The following is a 24,753-nucleotide window of genomic DNA, read 5'->3' as shown; positions in this document are numbered from 1 at the left end:
AACGACTCTGACATTGGGATGCATCTTACGATCGCTTAGAGGGGGTGGCGGTTGTAACTGAGTTGTCACTTCAAATCTTGGCCGTTATTCCTGGTGGCCTGACAGGGCTCCTGCAGTTTCTCAATATTCGGTCAACAAACCATTTAAGGACTCTTTGAGGAAGGACTGTGCGGCCTGGACTGTATTTGAGGAAGGACTGTATCTTCCTTTGACATTTTGTGGTAAGGTTCAGAAACAAGCAGAACGGAAGTCTGCTCAGAGAAAAGAGACAATAGTCGAGCGTCTGTTTCTAAAGTTAGAGCACCGCCCGCATCTTGATGGTGCAGAGACTGTGCAGGGTAGAAAACACAGGCTGCATGACTCAGACACAAAAAGTGATTCAGAAAAATTGGACTCTGTGTAGATGCTTCAAGAATTCCTTGATCATTTTATTTCACTCATGGCAATCTACTCCAGCAAACTGTAAACTCTCTGAAGTCAGTGGAAGGGTCAGGCCGTTGTCAGTTTTCTAGCTTTTTTTTTTTTTTTTTTTTTAAGATTTTATTTATTTATTTGACAGAGAGACACAGCAAGAGAGGGAACACGAGCAGGGGGAGTGGGAGAGGGAGAAGCAGGCTTCCCGCTGAGCAGGGAGCTGGATGCGGGGCTCAATCCCAGGACCCTGGGATCATGACCTGAGCCGAAGGCAGACGCTTAACAACTGAGCCACCCAGGCGCCCCGTCAGTTTTCTAGCTTTAAAGCCCAGCTTCCTGGCACCTGTCAGATGTTCAAGGAGTGGTTGTTGAATGAATAATAAATGCACAATGGAGGAAAAGAAGATGGTAAGACCAACTGTGGAAAAGAAAGGAAGTCTGAAGGCAACGTTATGAGTAAGGCTTAAAATGGACCTTGAGGGATGAACAGGAGCTCACAAATCGACAAGGAGAGAGAGGGTATATCAAGTATGTGTTAGCTAACAGAGCCCTGGAAAAGCAGGCTGTATTTGAGAAATCACAACTATCATTCAGATATTTGGAAAGCCAACAACAGAAATTGGTATAAATGAGACTGAAAAGGACATTCAGATCCTGAATGTTTTCAAGTACTTTGCTTTTTAAATTAGTGTGGACTTTATTTTTAGATCACTGACTTTAATCCTTTCTGACTTTTATCTCATGAGAGTCATTCTATTAAAAAGTTATCATCCAAGAGTGAAAAAGTAAAAGCTTGGTTTTTCCCAAAAGGAAATTTATATTTTCTAGCTTAACATTATTTTAGTCTAAATTTTTGGTATGCTCCTGGAGCAAATGTTTTTGTCATATTATAGAAAGTACACCCTGAATTGCTATGGTTTTGAAAGACAAAAAAAAATTCTTAATTATAAATTTCATTGCAACAATAACAGAGTATGAGGATTAAAAACACAGTAGGTAAGGATACGGATAGGCAGAGGATAGAGGATTTTTAGGGCCATGAAAATACTCTGTATGATGTTATATTGGTAGATATACGTCACTACCTATGTGTCCAAACCCGGAGAATGTATAAACTGTGGTAAACTGTGGACTTTGGGTGATGATGAAGTGCCGATGCAGGCTCATCCTTGGTAACACATGTCCCCCACTGGTGAGTGATGTTGATGATGGGGGACGCTGTGCATGTGTTGGGGGGGGGTACCTGGGAAATCTCCATACCTTCCTCTCAATGTTTTTGTAAACCTAAAACTGTTCCAAAAAACACAGCCTTAGAAAAACACATAGTATGATTGAGAAATAATATTTCGCTTATGATTAAAAGACACAGCCAGAAATAAACACTGTGTTAGCAGTACAAAACAGCATTACTGTGCTATTACCAGCCTGCAGTCCGGCACCGAGGCACCTGCTGGGAGACAAAAGCAGGGGATGGTGCAGTCACCCCTAGCCACGGTAGGCCCCACGTGCAGGCGGGTGAGGGTGAAGAAGCAGGACTTGGTGACAGTCCCACATGAGGCAGCCAGAAGCCATTTCCCATATGCTGCCCGTTCAGCTTTGAACACATGCCTTTCTGACTAATCCTCCAGCCAAGACAACTGGGAGCTGATAAAATCCAAAAACAAAACCCGTGAAGGCAACCGAAACGCCTCCAGATTTAGAAAGCAAGTTTATTTCTATGAAAAACAATTTCTGGGGTACTTTCCCACACATCATACAGAGTGTCTTCTCTGATGTGGATGTGCACAGGAGTGGCTGGGCAGGTGGGAACCCAGCTCAAGGGGTTGTGGCTGGAAGGGAGGGGAGGAAGAGCATCAGCTAAGCCAACGTGCCACATTTCAGATGCTTACAGGGACGAGTGGAGAAGGTCAGTCAGCGGCATAAATGTTTGAACTGACAGGGAGTCTTGTCTAAAATGAAATCCCTCCCTGGCTCATGGACTTCTTGAGCATAAGCACCCCACTTCTGGGCCACAGTGTGAGGCATTTGTGGGGGGTGACCTTCCTCACATCTGAGTCCTGTGAGTGGAGGAGGGGCCCCGGGTGGGCAGCAGGGGCAACAGTGAGCGACCAGAATCTCCCTGTCTCCAGGAAGGTCTCTGAGGCCTGGCGGGCCTGCCTGGCCCTCGTTGGGCCCACACCTGCACTAAATCCTCACCACTTCCTGGGGAAGCCTCACTCACCCCTTCTCACCATGTACTGACCAGCTTCTATTGCCAGTGACTTCTCCCAGCTGAAGTGGCTCATGGCTAGTCTCATGCTTATCAGTCGTTCATGGACTATTTCTGGCCAGACCTTCCTGGAACTTTACCAGAAGACCCGGATCTCTCCATAAAAAAATTAAAAGGTAACTCTAAAGAAATGTATTCCAACCCAGATTTAAAATGATTTCACAAAAATTAATTAATTCATTAAATGAAATGGTTCCATTACAAATATTTCTAAAAGGCACTGTTATTATTTAATATGTCTCTGCCAGAGGATGAGAGAAATACAGTCGCAGTAATGAATGTATGTGGTGCCATATTTATGCCAGTAACAGAAGCCAGACAGACCTCCCAGAGGCACACAGGGGATAGCTATGAGAAATCCGGGTCCTGTTCATTACTCTCCGATTGTAAAGGGAAATTATCTGTTCTGTTTTGATAAGAACTCCTATCACACATTACCAGAGCCTAAGTTGTAGTAATACATAATATTTACTGTGAAATTGATACACTTCCTTCTTTGTGAGAAGCAATGGCTATAATGAAACTTTAATTCATAGTTCACTATAGAACCATAGGCAAGGACTTTACCCATAAATTCATTTATAGTGAATGAATGTCTCGAGTACCCAATATTCACCAGCACCTGAAACACCTCTTAGTCCTGCACAGTTGTTTTTTTCTAATTGTTATAATTGAAGTATAGTTGTCATACAATATTTTATTAGTTTCAGGTGAAAGAAGAGGTTGGGGGTGTGTGTGTATGTGGTGTGCGTATGTGTATATGTGGTGTGTATGTGTACGTAGTATGTGTGTTTGTATATGTGGGGTGTGTGTGTGTGTGTGCGCGCGTGTGTTAGTATGGAAGTAGACACCATGGGAAATTTATCAGCAGATACAGGCACCCAGAGTTAGCCAAAAGTAATCCATTCCTAAAAATCCAGCTAACAGATTTTCAGATAGTGGGAACCCAATCTCACATTTTCTAAATAGGAAAAGTAAGAATACACTTCTAATTTGCGTTAGTCCACTGAACTACGTATTTTCTAGTGTTTCAAAAATATTATCCTGTGCTCAGGTAGTAGAGTGAAGCTTTACAGGCCTAACAGTAGCTCCTAAGTTACCTTGATTTTCCCATGCAGGGAAAAACTAATACACCTGTGCCGGACCACACTTACGTCTTCTGTATATTTATGTCTTTCCATAGGCTTTATTGCTTCCAACTTTTCTTCTGCAGAAGGAAAGACTACTTGGGCTCGCCCTTTGCTTCATAGCCCGGCACATTTTTCAGAAGGTGTTTTCACTTAATAATCTGGGGAAGATAAGAAGCAGCACTGTCCAGCATGTTTAAACAACACACACGGGAGACGCAATGCTGCTTCCTGGGGCCAGAGCCTCGTCCTCTCCCGGGGACAGGGGGCAGCTCGAGCATTTTCACTGGCTCATGCCTGCCATTTCCATTCAGAGGCTTACAGCTCCAATAGGAAAGGCAGGGCCAACATTTGATAAATCCATGAAAAGTATTTGGAAGGGACAGTTGCGTTAGTGAAGACCCAGCAAACCAGCAAAGTGAAGAAAGTTATTTCCTAAGGATTCCCGGTCTCCATGGAATTTTGAGACAAACTGCAGAGTGGCCTATGAATGATGGTCTCTGTGGAATTAGCCCGGGTTTCGCAGACGCCTACATCTGACTGTATTATTTTTAAAAAGATGGAGCATGAGGAGGATTTCCATTTGAAGGGCAAGAGAAAAACAGAAATCCAATGTTTGTTTGAATGAGAAATGGCTCTTTAATCATATCATTGCAGTGTTCAGAGAGGGAGAGGGAAAGATTCTTCTTTCTAGTTAATTATCATTTAATGGCCAGTAGATTATTTTGCATAAACTAATATGCAACACTATTTAAAATCTCCCAGTAGTATTGATTAATTAGTTCTCTTGTTTAAAGACTTTAATCACGCTATTTTTCAAAGAATAAATAAGAAGTGAACTTCGTGCAATGTGCTGACCATCAAGAAATCCCACATTATTTTAGGCAGAATGAGAGATGTCCTCACAGACCCCCCAGGGCTAGAGTAGCGCAGCGACCTTGGCCTTACCCTTTGATCTCAAGGCTTCTAATACCTTTGAGTCCGCGGTCACATCACTCACTAGCTTGATTTCGATATTTTGCGAAGTCAGTTGGAGCAACTTTTCGAAAAGACGTTGACCCTAGAAAAAAATATTCAGAGACGAGGAAAGTCAGAAAACCTACAGTATGCTCTTTTAAAAAAAATATAAATAAACTTATTAAAAATTAAAACTATTAATTCAAATTAAAAATTAAAACTATTCATTCAAATTTTAAAAGGCAACCACTTCAGCAGTTGATATTCATGGAAACTTCTTTCAAGAGAGTTCTAGAACCGGAGTAGTAACACGAACGCAGATTACATTATGTTTTCTTGAGTGCTGTGCGATTCAACAATTATTATAATCCCAAGTTCAATGCTACAGTGCAAATCTACCCTTCTCTTACTTTTCCATGAATTCTGATGTTATCTACATGTGAAGAGGAAGCAGAGAATATTATACAGTTGTGTTTGGGCCCAGAGAGACCTGGATTCCACCTGGTTTTCCAATTTACAAGTTGTGCCTCTTCTTCTCACTAATCTCCAGCTTCTTCCTCAGTAGAACATAGATAAAATTAGCATTTACTTTAAAAGGTTTTTTTTTTGTGTGAGAATTAAAGGAATTAGTAGTAGGTAAGTATCCTTTCAGTGGAAGCTCTGATGGCTACTTATCAGGGATTTGCCTGAATTCACCTTCTGGTTTAAAACCCGTTTTACAGAAATCAACTAACACTCTGCCTAGCAATCTGTCATTCCTAGCACAACCCAAAAATGACTGGAATAAAAATACAAAATAAAACATAAAGGTTTTGCTTACATAAGATTTTCACAAGCATTAAATTTTTATAGAAAATTTTAATCTCCGGGAGACTCTGCGTAGAGGTAGGTCCTTAGCAATTACACCGTCTCAGGCTAGTGGACCCCAACCCTATCCTGTTTATTTTCCCTTGTGTGTGTTCACAGACTCCCTCTCCTTATCATAAAAGGAACTGGTCTTCATTTATTGATTTTTCAGATCTTTGTTATTCAGCCACAAACTCAAATGCCTTCCGGGGTCAGACAGGCAATAAGGCTTTGGTCTTAATGGCCCCCAGGTGGCAAAGTCTTATCCTGCTTTGATAAGAATGGACCATTAATAATGATTCGGTACAAAGGATGGTGGAGGGCATGGAGGATGTGCATGTAGCGCATGATTCCTGCACTTCAGCCTCAGAAAACAGAGGAGCCAAAGATCAAAGCCTAAGACTTTGGAAGGTAAGGAGAGCAAGCCAGCATGGCAATTCCTAGGGCCACATAGCAGGGGGGAGCGCCTGGCATAATCCAGCCCTGCACAGACAAAGCTCTGTCATCCCTGGGTACCGGAGGGGAGGGTGGGAGTTGCACCCCAAGGCAGGCACCAAAGCTTCCTTTTCCTTTAACTAAGTGTGGAAATCAAGGGTGCCCAAAGTGGAGCTCATGAGGTACTCTGCACCCAGAGCCTGGAGGCAGGCTCCCAGCAGAGCAGGTGCTCCGGGGAGGTGTGGAATGAGTGCAGCAGGCTGGTGTCCACTGCTCATTTAAAAGAGATGGGGGAGGGGTAGGCGAGAAAGAGAGAAACACTCAGAGAGGCAGAGGACAGAAGAAAGGAAACAGCAGCTGCCTTGCAGATTGCAGGGTCTACGTGGATTTCAAGTTTCCTGCAGGAGAGGGGAGGGCCCTGGCAGCCAGGGGCCTGGACACAGGCCGAGAGGGACCTCCAGGTGGCGGGGCGCTGTGGTTCTCCTGCGGGGTTATTGCCAACACGACCTTCCTTGTCAGCTCTCGTACCCCACCGACTTGCGTACTATAATCTTGTCACACACCCTTGGAGGCTTGGTGATGTCTGCATGGCCCAGATTTCTGGAGCCCAGCCTCGTGGTCATTCCACAGTCATGCAAACTGTTCACTGTTTGTATTCTTCCCCTTCACACAGAGAAATAGCTTATGTGCTTTGTGTTTCATGAGACCCCACCAGTAATGGGCCAGTATTTTTACACAAATGCATTTTTTTTTTCTCTCTCTGTTAATATATTTCGCACCAATGAAACATAAGAGATCTTCTAACCTATCTGTATTTCTGGCTCTGTGCCTTAAATCGATTCCCACTATGTTATTTTTATAAGATTTAAAATGAAGACCAGAACTCTCAAACATGGATGAAAATAGAAACTCCCAAATTCACAGATACTGGCAGACTGTCATTAAATAAAGCTTATTTTTCCTATTAGTATGTGCTGATGACTTACACCAAGGATTTTTAAAATTGTTAATTATAGTGCTTACTGTAATGAACTTGGGCCTTGGGGGGAACTTCTCCCCTGTTTTCAGTATCTTACCTTCCTGTCTACACATTTTTGCTAAGACATTCGGAATGTAGTAACCAAGGTTAGAAACACCTACTCTATGCCGAGATCTGCAGTAAGGGCTAACTGCTTTCCGAGTTAAATACTCTCACTGTGTTTTCATAAAGGAATAAAAAGCCCCTTGGCTTTTAAACATCAGAAACTCTTGAACAACATGGGTTTGAACTGCATGGGTCTACTTATCTGCAGATTTTTTTCAATAAATTCGGTATAGTGCTGTAAATGTGTTTTTTCATACTTATGATTTTCTTAACATTTTTTTCTTAGCTTACTTTAATGTACGTATAACATACAAAATATGTGTTAGTTGGCTATTTCTGTTATCAGTCAGGCCTCTGGTCAACAGGAGGCTCTTAGTATTAAGTTTTGGGGGAGTTGAAAGTTATATGCAGATTTTTGACTATGCAGCGGGTTGGCGCCCCATTCACCCCCGTGTTGCTCAAGGGTCAACTAATTTAAAAACTTGCCCTTCCTGGTGAGAAACATTAGGTAACATTTCAAACTTAAATAAATCATCTTGAAGACAGTCAGTGGCTGAGGCATGTTGAGCAATTTAAGCCAATTAAGCCCAGGCAGCCTGCCTAGGGGTTGGAGTATGAAGTACTGAGGGGAACTAGTTAACCACCTAATACTTCCCCTCCTTCACCTAAAAGGAAGAAGCCACTAATAATCTGAAAAAGTCAAATATCGATGTATTTAAGGGGCCCAACAAGAGAGAAGATGCTTGAACGCACTGGGCACTTGAGGATACAGGCTACTCGAGAAGACAGAGCTAGAGCTAAAACACAACGTAAGTACTCAAGGACAGACAAGTATGGCTGGGACTGACGCTCTATGATTTTATAATTAAATTAGAGGAATAATTAAAGAACAGCATGGCCACTGTTGAGACCCAAATTAGTGGTCTGGAAATCTAACAGGAGAAATATTTCAAAGCACACTCATGCACGCACACACACACGAAAACATAAGGCTGATAAGGGAAGAAAGGGGTGATAGATAAATTGAGAATATATAACATGTGGCTAATAGATGTGTTGGAAGAAAACAAGAGGCAGAAAAAATAAGCTTTCAAGTAACAGAAGAGAAATCGTCCCACTTGAGGAAAGGCCCAAATCTACATGTTGAAAAGATAATTGAAGATGAAGGCAAATGTAATGTGGAAAGACATATTTAGGCACATTCTATGAAATCAATCCAACACCAAGGAGAAAGAGAAATTCTTACAAACTTCTGGCCAAAAACAAAACAAAAAGAGTTATGTCTTGAGCAAAATGGATCAGATGGGCATGGAGCCAGTGATCTGCAACACTAAGCCAGGACATGGTGGCCTCAGACTCTAAAAGAACAAACTCGAGCAAGGGAATGCTCTACCCAAAGACTTTACCTGCCAGGGTCAAAAAAGAGAAATATTTGCAGATGTATACACATTTAGAGACTATATTACCTACATGACCCATATGAGGAACATATTCGAGGAAAGACTCTAATCAAATAACACTACCCACCATTGAGGACAATGAAGGGCAGAAGAACAAGGGATGAGCAACAGGATATGGATATGTATTTGATGTACCTGATAAAGAAGGATTCTTGAAATAGAACAGACACAAGGGAAGTTCTACTGCTCTACTGAGAATCTATTACGTGATTCTCAATGGGAGGCGCTATTACCCAAAAGGGGCTGAGTTGGTTTGTGTGTGTGTGTATAAGTTACTCTTTTTATAAATAAAACACATATATACATACAAGAAATATGCAATGTATCTATGGTATTAAAATCTCATGGGGTGGCAGGTTTAGGAAAAAAATGTCTAAAAAGTCTCCCTTAGTAAGGTGACAATGAAGAGAAGGTTGGGAAACACTGACCTACAGCCAACAGGATAAAGAATCTCAGTAAAAATTAGAACGAGTTGGGAGGGCTTAAAAGTACTAGATGGGAAAGAGTAGGGCCTTATTCTGTTATGGCACAATTTATGAAGCAGTGACAGTTGCCAACTGGTATGTGCCAAACAACACAGCAGCTAAATATATAAAGCAAAAGCTAACAGTAATGAAATAAAACACTACCACAATATAATGCTTCAAAATAGGCCTCTCAGAAATGGGTAGATCTAATAAGGAATAAATTAGAATATATGAAAATTAAATAATATCAATAAACCTGATTATGTGTATATATTTATACATATTTCTCATTCTATATGTCAAATCCCTCAAAACAACTGTTTGTCCTTAGAACATTATAAAAATCTGTCCTGTAATGGCCATTAAGAAAACCCAAGAAAACCAGATGAAGGGAGATATTCTACCAGCTTCATTCTTTGCTCATAATCTAAGAAAATGAGAAACAGACCATTAACGTGTGACAGATAAAACAAATCATATCTACTTGAAAATTTAAAAACTCACTCTTAGATCATCTGTACATCACAGGAGAAAAGAAAAGTGAATTTCTGCATTCTCTAGAAAGCTATAAATAGTGGGGCACTTCATAGCAAAACCATGAAACGAAGCAATATCTGGTGTCAGAGAAATTTGTAAGTGGAAATGTCTTCAGTATTATAAAAAGCATAACATAAAATCACAGTAATCATATCCACAGGGTAGAGGCTCAGGAATGGATCAACAGATAAGGGAACTTAACAGAGAATCCAGAAATGGTGCACACACAATTATATCAATAACAAAGGTGCTATTTTAATTCAGTCTGAAAAAGATAAAGTGGTTTAATCTGGCACAAGTGAAAGGACCCCTATATTACACCATATAGAAAAATATGTTGTTTTTTTTTTTTTTAATGTTTTTTTTAATTTATTTATTTGACAGAGAGAGACAGCAATAGAGGGAATACAAACAGGGGGAGTGGGAGAGAGAAGCAGGCTCCCCGCTGAGCAGGAGCCCGACGTGGGGCTCGATCCCAGGACCCCGGGATCATGACCTGAGCCGAAGGCAGATGCTTAACGACTGAGCCACCCAGGCGCCCCTAGAAAAATATGTTTTAAGCAGATTAAAAACATACCAATACTAGGGCACCCGGGTGGCTCAGTCAGTTAAGCGTCCAACTCTTGGTTTCAGCTCAGGTCATGATTTCGGGTCATGAGATCGAGCCCCACCTCAGGCTTCATGCTCAGTGGGGAGTCTGTTTGGGATTCTCTCTCTCCCTCTCCCTCTGTCCCTCCCCCACCACCCTGCTCACTCAAACTCTCTCTCTAAAATGAATAAATAAATCTTTAAAAAAACAAAAACAGGAGCACCTGGGTGGCTCAGTTGGTTAAGCATCTGCCTTCAGCTCAGGTCATGATCCCAGGGTCTTGAGACTTGGGATCAAGCCCCACATCAGGCTCCCTGCTCAGCAGGGAGTCTGCTTCTTCCTCTCCCTCTGCCCCTCCCCCTCCACCCATACTCTCTCTCGCTCTGCTCTCTCTCTCAAATAAATAAAATCTTTAAAAAAACCCAACAAACAAAAGCAAAAAAAAAAAAAAAAATACCAATACTTTCAAGAAAACCTGTGCAAATACAGGTATGTACAGTCATAGAGTAGGGAGAACTTTAACCCAGCTAGAGGAGGTTAAATAATGGCCCCAAAATGTCAGGTCCTAATCTGGAGCCCATAAATTTTACCTTATTTGGAAATAGGATCTTCAGAGGTATGATTAAATTAAAGATCTGGAGAGGAGATTATCCTGGATTATTTGAGAGGGCCCTAGATGCAATCAATGTACTTGTAGGAGAGGCACAGGGGATTGGATGCACCCAGGGGAGGTGGCCACGTGAAGACAGAGGAGAGCTACTTGAGGATGGCAGCCTTGAAGACTGGAGTGACACAGCAGCCAGTGACCCAAGGGGACACGGGCAGCCGCCGCACCCTGGAAGGGGTGAGAAGTGTATGCCCCCAGTAGTGGTGGCTGCTGGAGCCTCTGCGGGGAGCACTGCTCTGTGACACCCAGGTCTCAGCCCAGGGAAACGGATTCCAGACTTCTAACCTCCGGACCTGGGAGAGAATACATTTCTGCTGTTCTAAGCCACCTGTCTGTGGTACTTTGTGGCAGCGGCCACGAGACTAATACACAAGCTAGCTATGTAGAAGCAATAAAAGATACACAGTTACAAAAGATAAAAAAAAAATCCTATTGCAAAAGAGGCCACAAACTAGATGAAAAACAGTAAAATTCTGGAATAAATATTTGCCGTGCAGATGAGAAGGGGTTAGTAGATGTACTCTACCAAAATATATTAAAAGTTAATAAGAAAAGACCAAAAGCCCAATCAAGTCTGGGCAAAGTAGGGCTGGCAGACATGAAGAGATGCTTCACGTGTCAAGGGAAGCGCCACACAAAGCAACGCAGAGAGCTCTCTTTGTACTCAGGGAACTGGAAACAATTTATGAGTGGCAACCTTTACTCCTGTCAGCGATCACACCGCTGCCTTCCACTCAGGAATCGCACACCTAGAACGCTTCCCAAGTAACATAAGCACCAAAATGTGTGTGTGTGTGTGTGTGTGTGTGTGACTCTGTGTCTTAGGGATGCTGTTATCCCGCCTGTGCATATACATATACATATACATGTACACACGTGTCTGTATGCGCACAGAAAAAGTTTAAATCGAACTTTCAAAGGACTGATTAAAGATATTAAGCAATTGATGATGCAGTCATGAGAAAACAAGGCTAGGATTTATTTTAAGCCATGATGTCCTTTTAAAGCAATATACTTGCCTTAATTTTATCTTTAATTTATGATTTAAGAGACAAAACCACATATGCCTGGATCCCCTCTGGACTCAATTTCCTAGTTTACTTATTTAACCAATTAGTTCAATTATCTACAAGATTGATCTCTTACTTACTTACTATATTTACTGAATTTGCTGAATTTTTTTTCCATTTAGAAAACAGTAAGTTTTTAAATTTTTTAAATTTTATTTACTTACTACACTTACTGAAATACATAAAGTTTGCCAGGGATATAAACAAAGACATATTACTTACTTGTATATTTGTCAGCATCAACTATTATTCTCAAATAAAAGGACACCCAGAACAGAGAGAAGGGTATTTTAAGCAATTTCATTCAACACATTTACTGGGTGCTTGCTAAGTGCCAGGGACCTTTGTAAGTGCTGGAGGTAAGTTAAGTAGTTAAATACAGCCCAGTGTGTCAGATGCCAGGGTGGAGGAGGTACAGGCCTGGGGACAATATAGCAGAGGCACTAATCACCCAGCCTAAGGCACACAGGGAAAGTCCCCCAAAGGAAGGGAGGAAAGAAAAAATGTTCCAGGCCTGAGAGCTAAGTAAGAGGTTCTTGTAAGCCTGGATGGAATTTGGACCCTGTCTGGAAAGCTCTGTGGATCTCTGAAGGATTTTACATAAGGAAGATCATAATTGAATTTCTGTTTTTCTGTTCTAAAAGAAACTTCTGGGGCACCTGGGTGGCTCAGTCGGTTAAGCATCCGACTCTTGGTTTTGGCTCACGTCATGGTTTCAGGGTTGTGAGACTGAGCCCCACGTCAGGCTCCACACTGGGCATGGAGCCTGCTTGAAGATGCTCTTCCTTTGCGCCTCCCCCAACTTGGGTGTGCTCTAAAATAAATAAATCATTAAAAAATTAAAAAAAATTCTGACTACAAATTGGAGAAGGACTGGTACAGGTCAGGGCTGGAGGCTGAATGAACAATCAGGTTGGTGTGTGGTCTGGTGGGACAGAGTGGTGTCAGTGGCGATCAGAAAAATGGAAAGATCTCAGGCATTTATGAGAGAAGACAGTGATGAGCTCCATGGTGAGGCTTGGGCTCGAGGGAGACAGTAGAGCCGGTAAAGGTGGCCAGAGGCCCCAGCAGCTCTCTGGACATGTCTGTGGAACATGGAATTCCTCATCCAAAGAGAGAAGATGGTGGCCTACACCTGCGTTCACAAGCATCCTGAGGGCAGGGATCAGTCACAGCTTCGGGAAGTTGGGCAGTGCCACACATCCAGGAGCTTAGCAGAGAACACCTGCCTTGTGGGCAATGAGCAACAAGGATCACCTGCCTGACACCAGCCAGGAGGATCTGCTATGCAGGCCTGCAGGCCGCCAGTCCATTCATTAATCCAGGTTCCATCCCATTAAGGGGCTTAATTATTCTGAACAGTTACTCATCAAGGCCTTGCCTAATGACGGTTACCACAATTATGCACCCCATGGGGAGGAACACAGCCACCCCTGTCCAGGGCAGATAGATGAAGACAGATGAATGAGCTCATCCTGCCAATAAGAGGCCAGGAAATAGCAAGGAATTAATATCAGCAGCAGCATGTTTATAACAGAGACCTGGGCAGCTGGATTCCTACAGTAGCTAGAAAGTAGCTTTGGGGTAGCTCCAGCGTCCCCTCCGGCTGCAAAGGGCAGGTGGACAACGTCACCTTGGCGGCATGGGCAGCCGTGTCTGGAAGCATGTGGATGGCACAGCTCGTCAGCATCCTCTGCTGCAGAAAAGGCAGATGTGATGGGCAAGGGAGGGCCACGAGACATATGCCAGGCACTCCAGCTCTTTCACAATCACTTGTTCTGAGTGGGCGGCGGGCCCCACACCGCATGAAGGCAGAATTCCTTCAGGTCCTCACTCCTCATGACCCCAGCTCCCCCTGCACGTAACCATGAGGGTGCCCTACATGTTCCCTGAAAATCCCACAGTCTTAAGAAAGCAGCTTAACCTCCTTAGCCTTCTGCCCCTCTTCTGAGAACTGATCCCAAGTTAATGAGCAAAAAGAAAATGTTTTGCACAAAAATATTTCCTGTAGCAGAATTTATTCAGAAAAAGAAAAATCAAAAATAGATAACATGTCCAATAGTAAAGAGTTGCATAAATTTAATCTACTACACTGGATATTATACGGCCAATTTAAAATAATGTTTAAAATGTTAAAATAATGTAAAGGTGCTTATGGTATAATATTAAGTTCAAAATTAAGATATAAATTTCTTTGTTTAATAAGAGCATATGTATGTAATTATGTATAAAATACCAAACTTAAAAAAAAAAGTTTTGTTGATGGTCACATGGATGATTGTGTTTTTCTAATCATTTCTCTGTAGATTCCAAATTTTCTATAGTGAGAAGCTATTACTATTATAATGAGAAAAAAATCCAACTTATGCTTTTTCAAAGAAAGTTGCAAAAACATAAATCGGCCAAAGGGAAATAGGAAGTGCAGCAAGAAGGTCTAGAGAGAAAACAAGCATTTAGGTGAGCAAAACTAAGATAAGAATATTTCAAGAAAAATCATTATTTAATCCAAATAATTGGGAAGAATATCTTTGGGTTCATGATTTATTCATGCCTATATGATTGGATTTAGAAAGAATCAAAGAGGTTAAACTCTTGCTAATCATAGCGCTTATGAGTTTATATCAGAATGATGATTTCCCTTGGAAATATACTGGAAAGCAAGCAAGAGCATAATTAGGATCGCTCAACAGATGGGGAAATAGAAGCACGGTGAAGCAGCAGGAATTTACCAAGAAAGAACAGCACTGAGGGAGAACCAGAAGCTACAGGAGCGAGAGAGCTCACTGAGCCACCAAGAGCCACGGGCAGCCTTCCCAGCCTGCTCACTGCCGGTTCCTATTGTTGCTCTATCATTCTCGTCATCCGTTTCTCCATCTCCTCCACTCAGAGTTCCTGGGTGGGTAGGGACCATTGCTTATTTGATTTTGCATCCTCAGCAAATAGCACAGTATCTTGCTAAATATTTTGCAACAAAGGCACATGCAACATCATTTCATGGCCACATTTCCATTGCAAGAATGCTAATTTGTAAGCTTCTGCTGAGTGTTGATCTTGTGGAACAGGGAAGAGATGCTATTTTGCAAGAAGGAGACCCCTTTCCATCAGGTTATGCTATTTTCATGCTGACACTGCACACCAGGAGCTTGACTGAAATAATATTTAGCCTAGAGATGTGAGGGCTGAAGAGGAATCCACCATTTCAAATCCCAAAGCAATCATTGGGCTCCCTTCTCTTCTGAGCCACATGCTAGACAATAAAACTACAGCAATAAATGTGACACACACCCCAGAGTCCAGGAAGATGTGGAATATTCCAGTAGAAGTTGCCACCTTTTTATATCATCACTGAGAGAACAAGTGGGACAAACAGGGTTAAACTGAAACAGGGAAAACTGGGTCCACAAACCGGATGGGAAGGGACCAGTGTGGGCCTGCCATGAAATCTATAAGAATCAAACACCTTATTAGACTGGGGTGGTTTTAAGCAGAGATACTCAATCCTGGCTGCTAAGTCATTTTTTTTAAAGGTATCAAAGCCTGACCCCTCTCCAGATACTCTAATTTAGGTGTTTGGGGGTGGCCTGGGCATCAGTATATTCTAGGAGCTCCCCTGGTGATTCTGACAGGTAGTCATGGTTGAAAACCACCCTCCTGAGAACGGAGGGTGAGAATCTACCTGAAAGTATGCACATTTCCCTTTTTTATTCCTTCACCTAAACCCTGAAGAACAGCCTAAATTAGTATCCTGAACCTCCTTTAAGGGAAGTTGAGAACTTGATGGACAGCTTAAAATTACTCCTGCTCTCAGATTACATAGAAAGCGAGGGTCCACTAAGTAAATTTGAAACTCGATGTCCTGCACCAGAAAAACAAAAATAAAAATGAAAACAGCAACTCTCTTTTATGAGCTCCATTATCTGTTGTTTTATAAACATTATCTAAATCCGATTTACAAAGTCATCAAGGAGACTGGCATTATTATACCCATTTTATAGAAGAGTTAACTGAGGATCAGATGGGTTATGACATTTGCCCAATGTGGCCACAACTACTAAACTACAGGTAACATCAGACACGTTTGGTGCCAAATCCTGTGATCCTCCCACTGGAGTCTGGGCCTCCTGAAGAATGCTGATTGTGTGCCTTTTCTACAAAACCAAACTCTGAGAACAGAAAATAAACAAAAAAATTGAATTCTAAATTAAGCCAACTAACAGAGCATTAGTATGCATCCTAATTTTGTTTTCATTAATTTATACATATTTTATTTTTCCCTATATCCCTGTAAAAAAAAAAAAACCCAAAAACAGGAAGTTGGCCATCATATAGTAGAAATGCATGCAAGCCCCCAGATCCACATCAAATAAAGGATGAAATGTGTGTTTTTCAGGTTGTGACAGAATATTCCATTTTCTCTGGCTGCCTCACACCAACCTACTAATTACAATGCACCAACCTCTTAATTGCAACTGGCTCAAAGAATTTCAATTACTTAAAGAATCCAATCTCCACCAACCATGCTCATCTCCTTTCAGGCAAAATGAAAAGCAGGAATGTTGTGATTTTTTCCTAGACTACAAAAAAATTCAGCAAAAAAAGAAATTCCAATTAAATATTATGATGAGGCTGCAAAATTGTTGGGTACTTTTCTCAGACTTCTACATGAGAATGACACAGGCAAAAACAGGATTCTCCTGGTTCCAGAAATACTCCTGTTTTGCAAAGTGGACGCTGACTGTCTACATGATGAATGAATGAATGAAGTCTCCTTCAATACTTGGGGAGGGAATGGACCCACTTTGGAACAGAAGGGGTGGGAAAAAAAGGAAGAATGGAAAAGATGTGGGGAGCACAGAACCCTAGCTGACCCCTCCAGATAGCAGGTTTCCTAGGAGGGCTTGAATCATACAGTGATTCTAATAGAAAATGTTAATAATACCATTTATGAATCAGCCGTGAACATCTGTGTTCATAGCCATCTATGAAACAAGTGGGACAAGGAAGAGGTTTCTAAGTTAGGTAAATCAAAAGCCCTTGGTTGTTGGTTACCTACATCTGCAGTCAGGAAGAATATTGCTAGCAAGGAATGAGCAGGCTACAGGATGGACCAACTGAGTCACACTCGGATGCAAAAGCCTGGTCCAGACTGCAGAAAGTGTCCCATCAACATCAAGGTGAGAGCTCTCAATGTTGCCTGGGTGTAGGGGTCTTCAATTTAAAACCAAAACAAAGAGCAGAAAACCAACCAATTGACCAATCAACAAAAATCAGAAGTGGCTATAGGTTTGAGAAGACCACATGACTTCCTGTGGATTCAAGATTCAAGATATCAGTTGTCCAAGATATGTGTGTGTTCGGGCACACATGTGGGTGTAAATGAGCAGAGGGGTGAAAGCAAGACTCTGTGAGGGTGTGTGTTTGTATAAGGATTCGTACTTAATAAATGAAATTCACAATTGTATATATAAAGATAATTTGCATAATCCTTCTTATCTACCCAGAGCTTCACATTTTTAGAAACTATTTCTCTTTTAATTTGATGTAACCATCCCAGTTTCCAGCAGAGCGTAAAGCATATAATAAGAACTCATTATTTGTTAGTAAAATAAAACTGATTTGAACTAGAGTTGCAGTGTACACACAAATAACATTCGTGATTCTAACAAACACATAATAAAAAGGCCAAACACTGCTATACTCTTCACATACATTAACTAGTATGATCTACCCAACAACCTACAAGGTAGGCTCTGTGACCCTGGTGTTGCTGATGAGGAATTCAAGGCCTACAGAGTTCAGCCTCTCACTTGAGGTCACACAGCGGATAAGTAGATAAAAAGGAACCCGAACCCCTCCCTCCTCACTCACCTTTGCAGTCTGCCTACCACCTACTGTGTAGAGACAGGATCCTGGCTTGTACTCTCCCAAACTACCCTTGGCTCACCAAACTTCCATTCGTGTTACTCACTAGCGTGTTACTCATTGAGTGAATACCACTACGTTTTTAAAATCCTGATTTTTCAAAATTAATTGTGATGTACCATCAACTGGCAAACATGACTCAAGGTAGACAAGTAACTAATTGATTTCATATAAATGCATCTCAAAGATTCAGTTGCTGCAGCTCATTAATTATTTCCTTTGGTTTCTGACAGCAAACTCACAGAGAACAGGGGTTTTTTTTTGGTTTTTTTTTTGTTTTTCCCAAAGAATCAGGTAGCTCTAAAATCATCAAATCACATTTCCTGGCTTTTCCTGAACAGTCTTGATTTCATAAATCCCCATCATCTTATCCCATAAATTAGCAATCACACTGTCCTAGAAATTTCAGTATTTCAGGGTCTAAACTCATCATCTGGATAGAAAGAAACAAAAATCCTTTGTTCGACCACATATTTTGATTACATTTTAAAATATGGTAACCAAGGAACCATAGAGCTCACTAGCCCTTGACATGGCTTTCACACAGAGGAAAGTCACTGACCAGTTTCTTTTCACACAGAAGGAAACAAACACAATACTAGTGCAAGGTGGAAAAGACAAGAGGAGTTTTTCAGGGTAGGAATTAAAACAGCAACCTCTTAGAACTACAGATTAAAAATGCATTTTAATGAACATGTTTATACACACACGCACAAGTCCAACATTCATCATCCTGTGGATAATGACCATCACTCACTCTGATGAAATTGTTTCTCATCCAAAGAAGACACAGATGTCATGTGCCATGTTGATCTGTGTCTCTTTTCTGCTGAGCTGGGGCCCACCTGCCACTCGCTGACCATTTCTCAGTGCATTTTGTTTACAGTTGTATAATAAGTAGATGGGCCGAATCTCAGTTATGGTTCCTGATTATCTGTGTCACGTATGGTTTTCATGTAGGACTTTTCAGACTCTGTTGGTTTAGAAGTAAATACCGTGTTTGACTCTTTTACTCCTCAAAATAAAACTCTTCTAAAAAACATATTCATAGAAAATAAGCTGTGAACCTTGGCCAATTTTCATTATATTGGAACATCTTTAAAAAATTTTAAATTTGTTCATTTGGGTTATCAGGGCATGAATATTTTTCTTAACATTTTTTGTTTGTTTTTAGTGCAATAAGCCAATCAGTCAGTGACTACATCCCAATATTTGTAAGGTCTTGGTAAAAATAAAAGCATGCTCACAGGTCCAAAGATTGGTCCCCCAAATTCTGAAATGAATTTTTTTTTGGCCAATATAGTTATATTTAGGACACTGCATTTTCTATTCTCAAGATAGTGTTTATAAAGTACAATGTTATTTCCTTTCCCTGCACACATATTCCATATTCACATATCAAGAATGCCCCATTATTTACTATAGCAGCTCAACTTTAAAACTGCCATGGGAATTTGCTACAAATTTGGATCCTTTAGTGTTTTGTGTGGAACAATGCTAAATATTGAATCCAGAGTCTCGAATATCCTATTGCATTTGAAAGATAAGATCAGGTAAAACTTAAATAGGCATTCAGCTAGTACCTTCTTTTTTTTAGGAATGGTAAAACTTAGTGGCCTGAAGAGAACAGAATCCAGGGTCCTTACATTGTACCTCAAGAGAAAAAGTTGGCAGTAAGGACCCGCTTTCGGGACACGGGTTCCTTGCCCTATTCCCGACCTCTGCACCATTACCCTCCACTGGTAGGATGGAGGGGAGGACAGAAGGGAACCAGCTTCTTTCAAAATAATCTTTAAAATCCAAGACATGTGGTACTTAGACAAGTTCTCTTGGGTCCCTTTGCAAATACTGCTCTAGAGGTGGAGGGCGGCATGAGGGAAGATGGGACATGGAGCCAATCAGGCACCAAGCACCATTTCTATTCCATAGACTTGCTCTCTCTTTACTTTTATGTATTTGTTTTTCTTTTAAGATTTTCCTATTCATCCTAGTGCAACAGATTCAACTCTGCTAGGATGTCAGCTCCATGAAGGAAGGGATCTTGAGTTTGTGCAATATTTGATGGCTTGCTTTCGTCATTTGGCCCTTGAGAGGGTCAAATGTGATCAGGTAAAACACTCTGAAAGCATGAATTCCTTGCAAATGTTATTAATCTAAGAACTGCCCTTTCATTTATGCTTTTTATCTCAAGGCTGATGCTTGGGTTGACTCGCCAGCACACAAACCTGTTTGTAGACTCCTATTTCCTGGTGTGGCTTGTAAGTTCTAGAAGTCTGGTGCCCACATAAAATGCTAGCACTTCTGTGGGACAGAGGCAGGCCAGGCAGACATTCTAACTTGTATCACCTTGGTTTTTGTTGTTTTCTCACTTGTTTTTTTTTAAAAACTGAAGTATAGTTGATATATTAGTTTCAGGTGATCACACGGTGATTGAACAATTCTACACATTATGCAGTGCTCACCATGATAAGTCTAGTACCATCCGTCACCACACAATTATTACAATGTTATTGACTATATTCCCTACGCTGTACTTTATATCCCCATGACTTCTTGATTTTATAACTGCAAGTCTGTACCTCTTAGTCCCCTTCACCTATTTTGCCCATCCCCCCACCTTAAAGCCCATAGTCCAAACCTGGTGTTCGACCAGTGGAGACTGATTGCACAGGGTTTCTCAGCATCATCACTTGGCCACCAACGGACCAGACCAGAGGAAGAGGAGAACATTCACTACGATGCTGAGGGCAGAACCCTCCAAACAGTGCTGTGAGCCTCACTGGTCCCCATTCCACACAGGGTGTGGTACTCATGGCCGAAAACAGGCAGGGATGGCTAGTCCCCAGATCACTCTCATAGCCTGCCTGAATCCACTTACTGTGCAAGCAGGTGAAGCCCGGCGCTCCTTCCTGTCTGTGCATGCAGAGCTCTCCTCAGGAAGACGCAGGAAATTACATCCAGCAATCTGCAGAAACCGACTGCTTTTAATCTACAAGGCTCCCTGTGCTGTGAGAGATCCGAGAGGCAGCAAAGAGGCGTCTCTTTGGCAGGAGCACTATGACTCCCCCAGAAGACATCAGTTCTAACTGGGGTGTCCTCCTAAAGGGGTGCTGTGTGAGTTCAATCACAGCCAGGTTATTGGCAGTAAATTGAAAGACTCCACTGTTGCCAGGAGGCCGGTTGTTGGAGTGACCTGAACTAAGCTTCCAGGCATAGTCTTCTTTCCCCGTGAGTAATGCCCACCTTAATGCCGTCTGAGGTCATGTGACCAGCTAATATTCTCTCCTTGACCAAGCTCCAGCCGGGCTCCTCTGAGCCCTCTTCTTCCCCAGGCTCAACCTTGTCTTATAAAAACTGCAGACTCTCAGCACAAATTACTTCATCCACCCCACCTGGCTCCCTCCTCGCCTCCCTCATTAAAACGCTTGAACAAAATGCTAACAGTTTCAACAGTTCAAGGCCCCATACCCAGGATGACCCTGCCCCATTAACACACCTGCTTCAGAAGGCTCAAGATTGCCAAAAGAATTTGCTGTTTGTTCCTGCCAACACCTGACGAGAAGGCCCCTGTCTCCCAGTCTCTGTGGGAGGGTAGGAACCTAGCTTTGACAAGCGCCACTTAGCAAACCCCAGATGGGCTTCCTATGGACCAAACCCCTCTCCCCACTTTTTATAAACTTCTACTTCCCTGGTCCTATTTAAGTGCCCACAGTCCCCCACCTCCCTCATTCTCCCTAAAAAATGCTCCATCATCTCTGTACAAATCTGAGTTCAGTTCAGTTCACTCGGATCCTCTTCCCTATTGCAGAAATATATTCCTGATTTAAATCTGTCCTTAGAACTTTAACCAGTGTCTGGCTTTGTCTCTGTTTGACACAATCCATTCAACAACTACTTAGCAAATACTTACTGAGCACCTCGTACATGCCTAGCACCACGCTTGCCTCTGTTATTCAAAGCAGACTCAGAACCTCATTCACGCTCCATGAGTAGAACTGAATACTGACCATGAGCCATGACACAGCCTTTCTCTGACCCATCTTCAACCCGATAGTGTGAACGCCTAGGAGGGTTTGCTGGGCTTGTAGAACAAGAGGGCTGAATGGGGTAGTTCAGAACTTTTCAAATGTTTCTGCGCATACAAATCAGCTGGGGATCTTATTGAAATGGAGATCCTGAATCAGGTAGGGCTGGGTGGGTCCTGAGATTCTGCATTTCTTATAAGCTCCCAGGGAAAAAAGATGCTTCTGGTCCCAGGGCCAAACTTTGAGTAGTGACAGTTTAGCTCACACCTGAAGGATTAGAGTGAAAGGTCAGGTTAAAAGCAAGGAGAGGCCAGGGGTCCTCAGGTGGCTTCTGAGAATCATGTCCATTTAACACTACCCATCCAGGGACTCTACATTACCTATAGAGACATGTGAGCACCCCTCTTCCACTGGTTTGAACCACCATGGACCAGTCCCCAGAGCTGGCCAAGACTACCAGATGCTCTGCTTATTGCCTCAGTCCCAGAATCACCCTGAATCCTGCAAATGGATTTAATGGGCAGCCCTGGAGAATGCTGTAGGTTCCCTGGGACCTCCAAGCCTCATCAACTCCCAGCCTAGATTGATTACAGAAATCCTGGAAGCCAACCAGGGTTGAGGGCAGGCTCAGAGAGAAATAGTAGCCTCTGGGAAAAATAAAGCCAGTTAGCAAAGATCATTTTGTAGTTGGGGAGAAAAATCCATCATTCCGGGGGCACAGCATTTCAGAAAAGAGTTCAACTATGTCACCAAGCCCAAGAGTAAACGCCAATCTGCCCACTGTGTGCTTGATACCCTCAGCTCTTTAGGGGTGCCCACGATATTGACAGCCTGGGGCTCACACAGCATGGATGCCTGTGCTGGTCTGGGCCTCAGCATACCAGCATGGCTCAGCAGGTCAAACGAAAGCTTGTAGTTCCTGCTCAATTCAGTGGCTATGAGCTGGTCTTGTCCAGGACAAAGGAAAGACAACTTGAATTATCTCTTGCTCACACCATCAAACCTGCTATAGAAAATTGTTTCCAAAGTTTGCTGCCAACAATTTCCCTTTCCTGAACTGGCATGCTTCTGCTAGAATCTCTTGCCCCTCCCCTGGATGTGGACTGCTGACCTTGTGAACTTGCTCTGACTAACAAAATGTGGCCAAAGTCATGTTCTAGGAGCCCAGGAATTCAGAGGTCCTGCAATTTTCACTTTTGCCCTCTTGGGATCCAGCTGCCCGGTAGAAAGCCAGGGTTAGATTATTGAGTGATGAGTGTCCACTTGGGGAGAACAAGAGCTGACCAGCCCCCAGACAGTCCAGATCCAGCCACTGTCCCAGCCAAACACAACCACCTGAGAGATCCCAGCCAACACTATTGGAGCAAAAAGCTGTGCATCCTGTTCCCGGGATCACAGGAAATAATACTAAGTTTTGGAGTTGTTTGTTTCACCACAACAGATAACTGAAATAACCCATTGACTAATGGGTTTGTGGACCTGGCTAAGGAGATTATTCAGGCAGGTTATCAAAGCGTTAGTGGTATATGGGCAGAAGCACTGTTCTGTTTTCATGCAGAAGTTTGAGAAAATGTAGAGAATCTAGAAGAGTCGCTCGATTCAGCAAATACTCTCCAAGTCAGAAATGGCCTCAGGGTACAGATGAAATGACAGACACGGCAGTAAGATTCTTCGTCAAGATCTCAGAAAGACCGAAAGTGGTGGGCAGTTCACAGGCCCCCTCAGCCAGCCAAAGAGCTCCCGGCAACTTTCTAAGGGACAGGTCCTGAAGCAGCCTGAATCACAGTCCAAAGTAGAGAAGACCCACCGCCAAGTGTTTGGCATCAGGGTTTTTGCTAACAGAGTGGTTTATGATTGGATACAGATTAAGTCTACAAAGGTTGAAGGGGTTATATCATTTTGATCTAAAAAAAAAAGGAACAGAGATGCTTTAAAATGAACAGAGGTCTCTGGGGCCTCAGATTCTACTAGCAGGAAGTCAACTAAGAAAGTTGGAAGCAAACACAGGCTATTTCTTATGGAAGAGAAAGAACAACACAGAGGGGAGCAAAGAGCTTCTGAGAACCACAGATTAGGAAAGCGCCCCCAGGGAGCAGAACTAGATCCGAGCCCAGCAGCATGCCCTGTTCTCTGAGCTTGGAAGCCTCACGGAGTGGGTCAGGCTGGATTTCAAAACTGCTATGGGCTCAGGACTGGTCTGTGCTCTCCATCCCCCACCCCCACCACTTAAACAAAGGTATCTGCTGTAGTTATCTTATCACTGCCTCCCCGTTATAGGTTGGGAGTGTGTGTCGGGAGGCATATGACTTGTCTTCTAGTTCACAGGTTTCTAAATCAAGAGAAGCCCATATGAGGAGCCTCATCCTGATCCAGACCTGATGCAGATGAGGAGATCCTGAACTTTGAGACTTTGCTGTAATGGGGGTGCGTACTTCATATGTGGAAGAGATATGGATTGCTATGGCCAGAATGGACTGTGATATATAATTTCCAAAGATGCCTGCCAACAATCTTCCTTATTCCCGTATAGATGCCACTCCTCCCATCTTGGATTGTGACTTGCTTAGAGCAATAGAATAGGGTGGAAGCAGCTGTGATCCCAGAGCCCAAATCTTAAAAGGCCTCATACTTTCTGCTTTTGGCTTTTATGATATAACCTCCCCTTAAAGTATTCAGGCTCATTTATTGAATGACGAGAGACATATGCAGAGAGAGGCCCAGACATTCCAGCCACCCCAAACAACACTATGTGGATCAGAGACGAGTTCTCTCTGCTAAACCCCGCCCAGAATCATGACCAAATGATTATTATTTTTGATCCCACTAAGTTTTGGAATGATCTATGCAGCAGCAAATACCTGACCTACCTGCGTAAACAGGAGAG

The 24,753-nt window shown here is 42.5% G+C and overlaps 1 protein-coding gene across 5 annotated transcripts in view; it reads right to left on the bottom strand.

The window, feature by feature from the left end:
* PLD5 (phospholipase D family member 5) overlaps positions 1-24,753 on the bottom strand; it is a 394,256-nt gene that overhangs the window by 165,401 nt on the left and 204,102 nt on the right. For 4 of the 5 annotated variants that reach the window (XM_036115777.2, XM_036115778.2, XM_036115780.2 and 1 more), the window contains one exon: positions 4,759-4,870. In XM_036115777.2, coding sequence (XP_035971670.1) covers positions 4,759-4,870 — 112 coding nt within the window. Of the gene's footprint in view, positions 1-4,758; positions 4,871-24,753 lie in introns of those variants that run through there. The other variant, XM_036115782.2, reaches the window with a different exon arrangement.

Source organism: Halichoerus grypus, chromosome 7 (assembly GCF_964656455.1).
Source record: "Halichoerus grypus chromosome 7, mHalGry1.hap1.1, whole genome shotgun sequence".
Classification (NCBI taxonomy): Eukaryota; Metazoa; Chordata; class Mammalia; order Carnivora; family Phocidae; genus Halichoerus; species Halichoerus grypus.
The sequence above is the reverse complement of the archived record's forward strand: the minus strand, read 5'-3'. Positions and strand labels throughout refer to the sequence as shown.